The 14832-nt window shown below is 46.6% G+C and overlaps 1 protein-coding gene across 7 annotated transcripts in view; it reads right to left on the bottom strand.

Moving 5' to 3' along the window:
- Nucleotides 1–14832, bottom strand: part of LOC138209971 (CCAAT/enhancer-binding protein-like) — a 41991-nt gene that overhangs the window by 26027 nt on the left and 1132 nt on the right. For 4 of the 7 annotated variants that reach the window (XM_069168819.1, XM_069168821.1, XM_069168822.1 and 1 more), the window contains exon 2: nt 987–1024. The exons of 1 other annotated variant lie outside the window; for it this stretch is intronic. In XM_069168819.1, coding sequence (XP_069024920.1) covers nt 987–1024 — 38 coding nt within the window. The remainder of the gene's footprint in view (nt 1–986; nt 1025–14832) is intronic. 2 more of the 7 variants (XM_069168820.1, XM_069168823.1) reach the window with 1 other exon arrangement.

Below are 14832 nucleotides of genomic sequence, written 5' to 3'. Positions count from 1 at the left end.
TGCAGGGGGAGCTAAAAGGGGGAACAATCGTGTGATCGTGGTCAACTGTGCCAAGCGTCAACTTCAAGGACAGAAAAATGAAGCCATTTGTCAAGAACTGCAGTTCCTCGAACGGCCACTAGAGGCTCCCGTTGACCCCTCATGTTAAAATGGCCCAAATTTACAGCAGAAATAAACACGTTACAGACTCATTTTAGCGTTTATGAAAACTGTACTACGGAGAATTTTTTGATAGAATCCACTGATTTAAATTGAATCAAAAGCTTAAAGGTTAGGTTAGGTAGTTACTTTATTAATTATATTTATTAAAGTTCTGCATTACATCTCTGAGACGGTAAGCGTGCTACGTTCAAGCGCACGTACATTGTTTGGATTAGCCGTGAGATGGGCGGAGTCGGGCGCCGCTTCAAAAACATCTCTTCGGGAAAACCTTTTTGGATGACGTCCCACAGGCTACGTCCACTTTTATTTTATTTTATTTTTTAATGCAAACCTGACGCCGACATTACCCACAATGCAGCTCAAAACCGCCAATTGGTACGTAGCTGCTATTGTAGTCTGAAGCCGTAGATGATAAGATTTAAGATTTTTGTCATTTTCAACCTCGACCGTGGACATTTGAGGACACTTTTCTTTTTTCTCCCTCTGAACCATTTACACTCCTTCAGTTCCCAAAAACCCAAAACTCACCACATCTGGGTCGGAACCGCTCCTCCGTTGGGAATCATTGCATCCTAATCACGCGCCTTTTAACCGTCAAAACTACCACAGGAAAAACAAAAAGCCAGGTCTTCAACAAACCTTCATGCAAACAGGGGTTTCCAGACCATAATGGAGGTAACACCAGGCTACAACATCCTGGAAACAAACTCGAGGAGACGAGGATCGTTCAGATGTCACGAGGTGTGTAGAAAAACAGCGTTTACGGCATAAAAAAAAAAAAAAGAGAAAGATAGAAGATAACGGCGTATTTTTTTTTTTTTTACCTGATCCCCATCTTTCTGTACCGGCACCGCATCCACTGCTGGGAGAGAGAGAGACAGAGAGACAGAGAGACAGAGAGAGAGAGAGAGAAAAGAAATGGCATGAATTTAATATCGTTTCATTATCAGGTGCTTCAGCTGCAGGTATTAAAAACCACATGCAGAATAAGACACAGAGAATATCGGCTTTTGTCTCCCGATACGAGAGACGGGGGAGGAAGATAACGGCGTGGCAGACCGATGCCGCCGACGGCATCCTCGCTGAGGGAAAATGACAGCGCTGTCCAGTATTTCTCCCTCACACACACACACACACACACAGACACACACACACACACACGCGCACACACACACACACACACACACACACACACACACACACACACACACACACACACACACACACACACACAGCGAGCTAAAATTAGATTAATTATCCACGCCAAGCTTTGGCACACAGAGGGCACAACCAGTGTGAGTCACGGAGGCCAGAGATGATGATGATGATGATGATGATGATGGAATATTTTCAAGGATGATGAGAGGAGCATCCGCGTTATTGTTCAAAAAGTAACGAGCCGCCTTTAATAATTGAGAGGCAATAAGACAAGAAAAACAGGAGCTGCTGTGTTTTTCTTTAGAGGACGGCGACGAACCCGACTCGACCTTCTTCTTCCTTGGATTTCACAACAACCTTGAGTCTGACCTCCAATCTCTGATAAACCTGTGTTCATGGTAGGGACAGTGGTTTTTTTGGGGGTTTTTTTAAGCTCCATATTCAGACTGATTAGTTTTCATAACGTGCGCTTGCAGCCCAGATATCACTCAGCTGTGGCTTGTTTTTTATTGTTTTCTTTAAAACCAGTCACGGTCGTCTCGGGCGGCGCTGAGTCGGTGATCCTCAGCAAATCGGGTTGTTTTGGTTCACAGGACGTCTAAAACCCCACAGAGCAGATCTGTTACCTCAAGATACAAAATCTTTATCAGAACTTTTCATGCCGTCGCCGATCTTGATGTTTTATATTTGATACAAAACAGGTCTTCTTGAATCTTCTTTTCTAATGAATGAGGGATTATTTTCAGATGGACCTCCAGAAAACTAAGAAGAAGGAGTGACTTTAGCTAACAACACCGAGATAACTGATGGACACATTTTATTCACTTTGGATTTGATGAGAGAAGTTGAATGGGAGTCTATGGAGCCGGAGGCTTTTTGGAGCCGACCTCTAGTGGCACTCGCTGGTATTGCAGCTGAAGACACTTCTGGAACTGTTTTTCAGAGCCGGAAGCTCTTTTATATTGCAGTCTACTTTCACAAACAGCGCCTGAACGCCTCATTTGAAGACGGACACAGTCGTCGGTGCTCAGACGGGCTCCGGTACGTTTTATAATGTAAACGACAGTAAATAAGAGCTGAAACTAACAGAAGAAACTCTGGTTGTTCTGCTTTAAATCCTCCAGTTGGTCTGACAGCAAACAATAAATCACCTAATGATGACATCACTCCCACTCGGTCCTCCACTGCAATGATTCAGGAGGCTTCGGGGGAGGGTGCTGTCAGCTAATGTAGTTCACCTGGTCACCCCCCCCCCCCCCCCTGCTCCCCCCTCCTCCCCCCTCCTTCACCACGGGCTGTAAAAGCTCCCCTATTACCTCATTTTCTGTCCTGCCTCCAGCTGGCAGCCGCCTCCACTTTGTTTCCTCCTCTCTGATCTCTGATGAGTCCTCACGTACGCATCGATTTTACGGCTCCATCGATTTATTCGACGAATTTAAACCGACGATGAATCGATTGTTGACATCATTTGAGCGTCACACTTCAAGTCGAGTGCTGCACAAATTAGTCACGACTTCGGGCCGCAAATAAGCCGCTGGCGGAGATAAGAGCTCGTCAATACGGCCGGTTCCCGACTCACTTCTCCGCGCCGAGACTCCGTATTTCTTACGTCCCCGTGTTCATCGAACATACGTGGGACCTTTACGACACCCCCCCCCCCCCACCCGCCAGATCGACACCTCCTAAAAATATCTCGGCCTTCAATGGAGACCTCGGCTCTCTACTCAGATCGATATCAATAAAGGGACTCTGGGTAAAGGAGGTGATGGAGGGAGGGGGGGGGGGGTTACTAGAAGTGACAGATCAGAAAATGACTCTTAAAATGATGTTTAAAACCAGCTGTTCCAGCTGCTTCCTGTTAAGAAGTGATTTTAAGGGCATCTTTTCTTCGGCTAAGGCCCCGCCCACTTTTTTTGTAAAGGATTCAATCATGTCTCAACAATTTGACAAAAAGAAATCATTTCAAACAACAGAAAAAAGAACCTGTTGGTTAAAGAAAAGATGATTTTAAACCTGCCGGCTGGTTAACGACGTACATTTTTCATTTTAATGTTAAACTCAGTTGTTTACGCGGTGAGTCACACAAAGAGGTGAGCAGAAAATACATCGCAGATGATTTTAAAATTAGACTGAAGGTGTGAAAACATCAGTCCGTCAAGTTTTCTATCTGTCACACAAATTACATCATCAGAATAAAAAATAAATAAATAAAAAAGCTTTTATTTTGTAAATCAAACTCCTCTTCAGAGCAGATGTTTCCTGAACACCCGAGTTCATTAGAAAACAGAATTCAGACTTGTTCGTTAACATCTTTGAAGGCCTGAAGGACTTTGGGTGACATTTTTTACCAGCGGCTCAACTCTTGTCAGCCTTCCTCTTCCTCTTCCTCTTCCTCTTCCTCCCTCTCAGTCAGTCTGAGTGTTAATGAAAGCCATGCAGTCTTAGTCAGGACTCTGCTCCCTGTGAGTACATCTGAGATGCAGCCCAGGGGATCCTGGAGGCCATTTACTTCACACAACACACACACACACACACACACACACACACACACACACACACACACACTGGAGACCTGAGCTGATGGAGCTCCCTGCTGCAGCCACTGGGGAGGAAGAGGAGGGCGAAAGAGGCACAATAAAACCCGGAGACCGATCGAAGCTCAGAACCACAGAGCGAGAAGAGAGCAGCAAGGGATGCTGGGAAAATAAGATAAAGCGGGAAAAAAAAAAAGCCAAAAAGATAAGAAGAGGAGGAGGAGGAGGAGGAGGAGGAAGGGCAGCGATGGAGTCTAAAAGAAAATATGAATGAAACCAAATTCCAGTTTGTCGGTAAAACAAAAGTAAATTAAAGATGTTTATATTTCACAATAAGAGCAGTTAAACTTCGGGACTACAGCTGGCAGTATCGGTGGCATTTAACGGATGTTTACCCAGAGTTCCTTGCAGCACCTGGAGGAAGCGCTTCGGTCATTAGTGTCAGTCGGCGTCAGACGAGCTCACGGCCGTTAGCACTCGAACAGCCTGTCAGTCAAACCGTCCACTCCTCCGTTAACGAAGTTTTAGTGTCCGTAGTCTGGAGTTATTCACCTCGTTCATCACCGACGATAACGATGCTAACGATGCGGACAGATGTGCATTAAATACGAGATGTAATCAATCAATCAAAACATATTCATGAAAAAAGTAAATCGAACTGTTTACTCTCAGGGCTTTTGTCACACCTGAAAGTTTTGAACCATGGTGTTGTTCCATTTGTTTGTTTGCGGAAGTGCCGTCGTCACGGTGACGCTGCAGCGTTAATACAAACCTCCGACTCAGACCCAAAAACCAGCTGAACGAAGGCGGTGGTGGCTTACAACTGAGCTAGAACCTCAAGTCAATAACACAGTTTGACCTCAATCAGTGGATTCTCCGTAGTACAGTTTTCATAAACGGTAAAATGAGTCTGTAACGTGTTTATTTCTGCTGTAAATTTGGGCCATTTTAACATGAGGGGTCAACGGGAGCCTCTAGTGGCCGTTCGAGGAACTGCAGTTCTTGACAAATGGCTTCATTTTTCTGTCCTTGAAGTTGACGCTTGGCACGGTTGACCACGATCACACCACGATTGTTCCCCCTTTTAGCTCCCCCTACAGGCCTGTACTCACATTGCGCTTTTTTACGCTCCAGATCCGAGCTAACTAACTAACGATGAGACTTTTTTGGGGGTTTATTTGGACACTCGGCTCCTTTCACACTCCGTCACATTGCGTAGCTCACAAAAAAACAAAACGACCGCATCCGTCCGTCATCGTGTAGTTTTAACATTTCATCGGCTGCAGATAATCGTCCATTAATCGTTTATTCTCTCAGTTAAATCAGTCGACGGATAAAAACGGAGGAAAAATATCTTATAATCACGAAACACACGACTGAAGCGCTTTCATTGTTCAGAAAACTGTTATTCATCATCACGATTGTTGCAGATGAACTTCCTGTTGATTCATTTAATAATCAGGCTACGAAGCTCTTAATTTATTCTAATCAAACCGGCTCCGTGTGTGCAGTTTTGTCTGGAACTGTTTTTTTGTTGTTCTTGTTACTTCCGCGATGCTAATTCGTGGTTTAGTTAATTAATCCGATCCGGCGTGCGGCTCTGAAATCCAACGCTGTCGTCCCCGGCGTCATGTTTCGCTTGTTAGCCTGTGAAACACGCCGCCTCTGAGGTTTGGGGAGTGAGTGTGTGTGTGTGTGTGTGTGTGTGTGTGTGTGTGTGTGTGTGTGTGTGTGTGTGTGTGTGTGTGTGTGTGCGTGCGTGTGTGTGTGTGTGTGTGTGTGTGTGTGTGCGTGTGTGTGTGTGTGTGTGTGTGTGTGTGTGTGTGTGTGCGCGCTCGCCAGGCTACCGACCTTTGAGGGGAAAAGGTCACGTCTGTTTGCTCGCTGAACTCTCTGCAGTGAAGTCGAACGAAAACAAAAGAGCATCAAACAGAAGAAAAAAAAATGAGGAGGGGAAGTTCTTCTTCTGCCGGACCTCGTTTGTAGAAACGAGTTATTTCCTCGTCGACGAACCGCTCAAAGTTCAGGTGATCTCGGATAAGAAGGGACACGTTTCGTGTCGCGATCGATTTGGTTTATAATGAGAAAAATAATCAGCTGCATGATTAGGATTGTAATAAAGTCTCGTTCATTAATTTGCACTAATGAAGTAACAGAGGAGAAAAATGGGAAAGTGAGACGTTTCAGCGTTGTACTTTTTATCTGCAACTTATTTCTGTCCTTTTTTAAAAAATGATTTCATATTTCTCTTTGAAAAGGAGATTTAAACTACTTCATTAATCTGTCTTTAAAAGCTCCATCAGAAACGATGTTTTTGCAGATTTAAACTCACGAAGCTGTGAATTCAAACCGTCCGATTCTGTCGACAGAAAACTTTCTTTCTTCGTCGTTTTCATGAGACGTGAGAAATTTGCAGCAACGGACGTTTACAGATATCCAACATTCATGATTACGTTGGAGTGACGGGAGGAATTATGAATCTGCTTCATCCGGTGGGGAAAAAAAACGTTTCACTTCGCAAAATAAATAAACAAACACAAATTATTTACGTTCTGACGTCGTCAAAGGAAAAATAACACAAAGTTATTTTGGTTTTTCTTTTTCTTTGGATTGTGAGACATCACGTCCCCCCGACACAAAAACCTCCAGAGGACGGAGGAGGTTTGGGGTTGGCCCCGTATGATGTCCTGTAAAAATGCACACACACACACACACACACACACACACACACACACACACACACAGAGGAGTGCACGGCTGGATGAAGGTATTACCCCGACGAGCCGTAGTGAGCAGGACTCCCTCAGCGTTCGGCGTCGGCTCAGAGCGTCCAGCCGCCGAAGCGGAGGTGAGTCAGACTCCGGACTTCACTTCGGATCATTGTCAAGTGCCCGTGTGTCACCTCACACACACACACACACACACACACACACACACACACACACACACACACACACACACACACACACACACACACACACAGCCGGCGATGGCAGCAGACAGGCGAGAGGTCGGCCGAGAGAGAGCTGTCAGGACCTATTGATGCTGCGTCCCACAATGCCGCCTTTCTTTAGACACACTTCTCTGTGTGTGTGTGTGTGTGTGTGTGTGTGTGTGTGTGTGTGTGTGTACAGGTGTGTGTGTGTGTGTGTGTACAGGTGTGTGTGTGTGTGTGTGTGTGTGTGTGTGTGTGTGTGTGTTTGTGTTTGACAGCTTGTTTCATGGTAGCTTCCTCCTCTCTCTTTCCCGCCGGGTCACCTGTTACCTCCTCCTCTCCGAGACACTTAAAACCTGAATTTTTCCCTCCTTCTCGCCTCCCTAATATTTCCCAATCTGTCGATTTCCTCCGCTCCTTCCTAATTTCCTCGACTCTTCCTCTCATTATTTCCCTCTTCATCACAGTCCTTCCTCTTTCCCCATCCTCTTCACTCCCACCTGCGTCTCCCGCTGTGCAGTAATTTAGCTTTATTATTCCCGTAAGACGCTTTAACTGCTTTCAGTCCTCTTGTCCTCACTCGGTTTGTTTTTTTCTGCTCTTATAAATGATGCCAAGTTTAAAGCTCCACTACTTGATTTTGCTTTAACAAAGAAAAACTACAAATATTTAAGTTTTTGATTTCAAGTTCATTTATGATGTAATTTATAAAGAAACAAAGAGGAAACATTCTCTAAAAAAGTGGTGCTTTCTGTTTCATGTCGTCTTTGGCTCTTTTGAACTGTTGGCAGACACTGATTCAACAACGTCAGAACTTCTGTTGAGTTTTCTGTTTTCTTGCCTCCAGCAGAACATTAAAGAGTTTCTGATGTCGCGAACATAAAACTGTTTTCCGATCCGACGCCGCTACGGTTGAGTTCAGAACCATCAGTGACGTCACCACGTTGGTTCGTGAACGTTATGAATCCTCCAGTTCAGATTCTGTCCGTCGCCATCTTTGCTAGTTCGGAGCGGTTTGGAGCAGGAAGTGACCATATTTGGACGAGCTGGGGGAGGAGCCAGCGGTGGATCTGACCGATCTGATCGGAAACCTGACGATACTACGTCCCGCCTACTGATAGCTGTAACCTGACTGCGCCACAGGCCTGTCAATCAAACAGACACGCCCCCAAAAACAGGTCTTCTTGAATCTTCTTTTCTAATGAATGAGGGATTATTTTCAGATGGACCTCCAGAAAACTAATAAGAAGGAGTGACTTTAGCTAACAACACCGAGATAACTGATGGACACATTTTATTCACTTTGGATTTGATGAGAGAAGTTGAATGGGAGTCTATGGAGCCGGAGGCTTTTTGGAGCCGGCCTCTAGTGGCACTCGCTGGTATTGCAGCTGAAGACACTATCGTCAGACTCGGAAGCTACGAACACTTTTACAGACGGTTTACGGTTCAGACCGAAGATATCCAAATGAGATTATTTGAAAGTTGCCACCACTCTCAGTTCTCCAGTCTGCAACATCCTTTTCAATTCATTAGATTCGAGATAACTTGATTTAAAGGTGCCGTCCAGATTTCTTTAAGAAGATGAAGGCTTTATTTTTCACGGTGAGACTTCATCTCTCTCTGCTTCCCCTTCAGGTCCTTCGGGTGAGCGATGCTCACGGCCGAGCTGTCAATTACATTATTGACCGCCCGCCTCACTCCGTGAATCTTGTCACCCTCTGACTCGCTACCAAGATCAAACAATCCATCTGCAAATGGGGGCGTGCATGTTTGAGTTTGTCCACACACACACACACACACACACACACACACACACACACACACACACACACACACACACACACACACTGTCAGCAGAGGTAACACAGTCAATATTTTTAGCGTGGGGGAGGGGGAGGGAGGGCTTTTCTTGAGTTAACATGATACCTCAGACACACCTGAGAACAAACACAAACGGAGTCTTATTAAGTCTTATTGATCATCATATAGTGATATCAGTATGTAGAGTGGCATTCAGATACGTAGGGTTTGATTGGCTCGTGTCACTCGGGAGCCAAAATATTGTTAAGACGCGTAGATATGAAGTGACATGGCGTTATTAACTCATAATAACCCACGTCTGGCTCCGCCCACGTAGTTATTATTTCGTAATAACCTAAGTCTGGCTCCGCCCACGTAGTTATTATTTCATAATAACCTAAGTCTGGCGCCGCCCACCTAGTTATTAACTCGTAATAACCCAAGTCTGGCTCCGCCCACCTAGTTATTAACTCGTAATAACCCAAGTCTGGCTCCGCCCACCTAGTTATTAACTCGTAATAACCCAAGTCTGGCTCCGCCCACCTAGTTATTAACTCGTAATAACCCAACTCTGGCTTGTGTTTTTTTTGGAACCAGAAGTGACCATATTTGGACGAGCCGAGGGAGGAGCCGAGGGTAGATCAGACTGACTATGCCACGCCCACCTATAGCGGAAACCTGACTGCACCACTGGGCCTGTCAATCAAACCTGACACGCTCCAAAAATGTACCATTTCTTCGAGTCCTAATATCTAATGAATGCTTGATGCTTTTTCAATGGGAGCTCCTGGTGGCCCTCGGTGGTATTACACTTTAAAACACCGGCTGCTGTCTTTGAGACATCCAGCAGACACCGACAGGACTGCACCGTGTCGGAGACCAGGGAGACGCTCGGTGCTATCAAAGTATGTGAAGAGCTCAGATAAAACTTTAGTGCTTTCAATTTTCTTAATATCAATAATAAAAGGAGAGAGTGTGCTGGGACAGACTGCAGCCCCCCTCCACCTCCCCCGCCCCGCCCTCCCTGTGACCTTGGAGAAGGTTTGAGACCATTCATTAGGAAAAGTCTGAGGACAGAAGGTGGACCGTCTCAATCTGTTTATATCGGACGTATAAAATCTCTTTCTTCTGGCTGCCTTTTATAAAAAAAAATAAAAAAAAGTGTTACTTCCGCCAGCCGCCTTCTCGTCACATCGGCTCGAAACAGAAGAAGGAAGCAGCAGAGCGGCTTGAAGCAGGCTTCACCTTGGTTTTAGGGTTTTTTTCATCACTGACCCGAATTGATCCGGCTAAAAATACCCGGCGGCAGGACTCCGCCGCGATCACCGCGGCGTCGGCAGACGAGCGCCCGAGCGTCGCGCCGGACGCCGCTCGTCCGCAAACCTGCTGTTTGTTGTCGTGGAAACGGAGCCGCCGCCTCGTCCCGTTCTCCGGTGGCTCCAACACAGACGTGTCGATGTCACCTCCCGTGACATCGACACTCGCGTCCGGCCCGGTGAATCTGCGGGCGGCCGATGGGCGACGCGCGTTTGTCTGATGCGCCGTTGCCCCCGGTAACGCGGCGACATCGCTGCTCGTCGAGCAAATCTGCGAATTAAGGGGTAGAAACGGGAACCAAATATTCACCACGTTCACTCCAGAGAGGACTCCTGTTGGATTCTCTCACATCCCTCCTCGGTACAACGAGCCGAGTCAGAGCATAAAAACACGGCCCGCATGCGAGGCGTTTAAGGTACATCTGTAAATTGTAGCATCCTCAAACAGCTTGCACGCGAGGCGTTTAAGGCGCTCTAGTAAATTCAAGCATCTATCAACATGTTTGTGAGGTGTTTGAGGAGCTAACAGTGTGAGGACTGAGAACAAAGCTGCCGGGAGTCGTTTCCTCGTCTCAATAACCACTCGGAGAAGAAACACCCGACGTGTTTGCTCGCTTCCTGCAGGAAGGAGTTCAGAGCAGCCGGTTCAGTTCATTTATCTTTTCAATGATGTTTCCGATACTTCTTAAAGATTCATCTCAATCTTGAAATCAAGTTCATTCTTTTGGTTTTTTTTTAAGAAATGTCTGGAAAAACGGGGTCTCTTTCAAGAAGTAAAATAAAACCGAAGAATCCTCGAACCGTCAGACCCACGAAGCGAAAATAAAGTCGTAAACGAGTAGTCGACCGCGTTCAGGACTCTTTAGACGTAGTCGGAGGTTTTCCATCGTTTTCCTCTCAATCTGACAACCTGCTAACAAACAGCTGAACTCACGTTAACAACGCTAACAACCCTCCGACGCCTCAGAAGGTTCCCGGTGGAACTCGGTGTCGACAGTCTGACTCTGTGGGGACGAATTTCACGGTGACACAAAGAAAACCCAGCTGGTGTCTCCTGAACCTGACACGCCTTCTTCTTCTTCTTCTTCTTCTTCTTCTTCTTCTTCTTCTTCTTCTTCTTCGGTCTTTGGACGGTTGTGAAGCAGGAAGAGCGTCGGAGCGTTTGTGATGGCGCCTCGTGTTCAGACTCTGTTTCCGGTTCAGATGCTGTTTTTCCGAGCGATCGTAAATCTTCCCGTGAAGATTCTTCTGGACGCGAACGACCTTCGGCCGAGAAGTTACGACCTTTTCAGAGCAATCGCACGAGACGACGGCTCTCCGTGAATCGGTGTGATCAACACCAGCTTTCTGCGACTCGCCCGCCCGTGTGTGTGTGTGTGTGTGTGTGTGTGTGTGTGTGTGTGTGTGTGTGTGTGTGTGTGTGTGTGTGTGTGTGACCGTCCTGAGTGACAGCTGCTAAACATCAGCTGTAACTGGATGATAATTGAGGGCGGCGACGGACCTGAACTGAATCAGAAGGAGGGAGAGAACTAAATATTTTAATGTATTTTATTTTATTATCACCCCCCCCCCCCCCCGCCGCCGCCCCCCCCGCCCGCCAATCAAGAGGTCAAGATGCGAATGAGAAAAAAGATAAATAAAACCCCAACAAGCGAGCTGTTGACCCATATTTACTGTAACGTTTTTCCTCCCTCGCTGCGTCTCTCGTTGACCTCTCGTCTTTTTTACCCCCCGGATCTATTTTTAGCAGCAGCCGCTCTCACTCGGCCCGAATGTAAGAATAGATGTTCCTCGCAAGGAAAAAAAACGCAGCAGGAAAATACTCTGCAGGCGATAAGTTGGAGGGGCGGGGGGGGAGAGGGGGGGTCTTCTCCTATCACCCTGACCGATTTAACAGACTCTGTCACGCTTTTTGGTTCCCAACGTCTTTTTTGAAGCGGACTTTTTCTTTATGGGAGTAAATGAAGCGATCGGACGACGACATCAGGCCTCCTGGAGATTTATACAACGACGGAACAAACGTCCGCTGAACACTACGATCGGTAATCCAGCCGGCGGCGGGACGTCCGAACGGTCCGACGCGTGTTTTTGCACCACCGAGCGGCGGTCGGTCGCCCGGAGAGAGGAGGCGGAGCTAACGCGACACGCTCGTTCCTCAGTACGCCAGCTGAGCGGCACAGTTCGGACGTCCCGGCAAAAAAAAACAACACAATTAGCTGCGATTAACCGCTCAAAACAAAACCGAGACTTTCGGGACTAAATGCGACGTGTAAACGACGCACAGATGACGTGAACCAAACTTTGACCACAAGAGGGCAGCAGACATGAAAACGGCTTCGCTAACGGACGAACTGATTCCGGTTCATTTTTTGCGCGTTTGTTCTTCGAGTTTCTTTTTACGACAGAAGATCAAAAACAACAAAATTCACGCGAGTGTTTTTAACCATCTTTAATGTGCTCATTAGACTAGCGCTTACACTGAATCGCATACTTTTTTACTTTCAGTACGAACTGCAGCTTGCCCTCACGACTTGAACTTTGACCCTTTTTGTGGGCGGAGCTTCAGCGCCATCTTCCTCTGCAGAGGATTGTGGGTTCAGAACATCCAGGTACTTTTGGCCACAGTACATTTCACGTACTACGTGTATGTATCGGGACAAACTGAATATTTTCCTACTAAAACTGTGTTTCCGGTCAGTAATCTCAAGGTCACATGACGTCCGTCCCTAAAAGTCGTTTAATGTCTCCATCTTTGTAATTTGTTCCGGTTAGAAACTGGAACTGAACTAAAGCGGATCGTGAAGTCACACGTACGTAGAAGTGAAACATTTAGCTGCAGTCTCGTGTTTCAGTCCGATGTTTCCTCCACTTTTTCCATCAGTGTTCTCTTGAAGCGTCCCCAAAAAAACATAAATCTAAAAACGGATGAACTGAAAATATCAACGGGAGTTCGATAACGAGCCGGCGTCATGTGCTTTGATCTACTTCTGAAGAGACAGCCGGAGGAGATGAGATCCGAAGAGGAGGAAACACGCCCACTTATGAGAACAACAACAACAAAGATAAACACCTGGATTTATGTATTTTTGTGTCTTTTTTTTTTTTTAGGATCTTCACGTCTGAAGCTTTCAGCTCTGAAAACAAAAAAACAACCTGCTCGTCGTTCCTCGGCAAACCGCCGTCCCCCTCGCCGTCAGGCCAAACCCGCCTCGGCTCAATGACAAACAAAGGTCAACCCCCCCCCCCCCCCTCTAGTATTTTTAACCCCCCCCTCCCCCAACACACACACATAAAGCAGCTGATGAGGCTTTGATGGTCGCGTTAAAAGGAAAAAAGGACGAGAGGGAGGTGGTCGTAACAACGTGTGTGTGTGTGTGTGTGTGTGTGTGTGTGTGTGTGTGTGTGTGTGTGTGTGTGTGTGTGTGTGTGTGTGTGTGTGTGTAGGACACACCGACTGCATGCTGCACGTAATGTGAAATGATGATGACACACACACACTCAGAGAGAGAGGAGTGACCATGCTTTCCTCCAGCAGCCGTTTGAAGTGAGTCTCTCGGGTCTCCGTGTCGGTAGTGAAGAAGCTTCTGTTCAAATTTAAAGCTGTTGGACGTCTGTCTCCGTGGAGGTTTCAGACCTTCAGACTGAGGACATTTTGTTCTGGTCTTCATTCCTTCAAAAGGTTGTTTAAGGTTGTTTTTTTTTTTACGTGGAAGTCGAACTAAAATTTTGAATTCTCTCCACTTTTTTTTTTTTGTGTGTAAGAAACTAAAATCTAAAAATAATGTTTTTGAACTGATAAATGAGCTTGTGGACGTATTTTCTTCCAAAGTCGTCGGTTGTGTCGCGCCAACGCTGAAAAAAACAAAACTCGTCTTTTACCCACGAAGAGAATTCGAGTCTCGTTAGCGCCGATTTCCCGGCGAGATGTTACGTGTTCGTTCGTGTTATTTCAATCGCTGGAGGGTTGCTTTGACCTCGCTGCTGTGTTTGGACCTCACTGGTCGACGGCTCCGCCCACTTTTTTGCTCTCGGTGGTCACAGTCTGGAAAAGTTCGGGCACAAATCGATCCATACGAACACCACCAGGGTCGGGTTCGCCTCCGCTACAGAAACAGAACCAGACGTGACAGTTCGGGCGTCGTAGCTGCAGGAAAACAGTTTAAACGAGCGCCGCAACCTCCAGACCGCGGCTGCAACCCGGTGTCACGGCAAAACGTGACATAGACACGCTTCGGCTTCTCTAGGCGTGACAGTTCCACGTTTTCCTGTAGTGGACGGAAAATAAACCGACTGCGTACGTAGAGCCGTGTGATGTACAGGAAAAGGAAGTTGGTCGGATTTCGGAAACAAACAACAACAACAACATTGCACCTCCTGGATTTGAACCTCCTCATCCCGCATGGCGGTCTGTGATACGGAGCCACTCCTCCTTCCTCCTCATGCCGCCACAAAATGTGCTTTATTGCCTCTGTTGTGCGTCTGTGTGTAAGTTTCACGCTTTCAAAACGTCTACCTCAGACAGCGGCAACACGTGGCTATTTCAAGGCGTGTCTTTTTCACGCTTGGGACGAAGCAAACAACTTAATATTACCGATGATTTAAAAAAAAAACCACAAAGATGTTACCAGCATCTGGAGCTCTAAATGTAGGGGGCGCTGTCGCTGCGGGGAAATGAATGGTTTTTATACAAATTGGAGATAAATGCATTTTGAAGGGTTAAAACCATGAGGTCAACGGGGTCCTCACAAGTAGAGTAAGGAACCGTGTGTGTGTGTGTGTGTGTGTGTGTGTGTGTGTGTGTGTGTGTGTGTGTGTGTGTGTGAAGGCAGCGTTGACTTTTGCAGAATTTGACCCACATGTGTTCAGACTCACACCTGAGTTCATACCGAGCCCTGGTTCTGACTCATCCTGCACGAGCGTGTGT

This window comes from Embiotoca jacksoni, unplaced genomic scaffold, assembly GCF_022577435.1.
Source record: "Embiotoca jacksoni isolate LCO1_2020_lvr unplaced genomic scaffold, fEmbJac1.0.p SCAF_41, whole genome shotgun sequence".
Taxonomy (NCBI): Eukaryota; Metazoa; Chordata; class Actinopteri; family Embiotocidae; genus Embiotoca; species Embiotoca jacksoni.
Note: the sequence above shows the minus strand (reverse complement) of the source record. Positions and strands in the feature narration are given on the sequence as shown.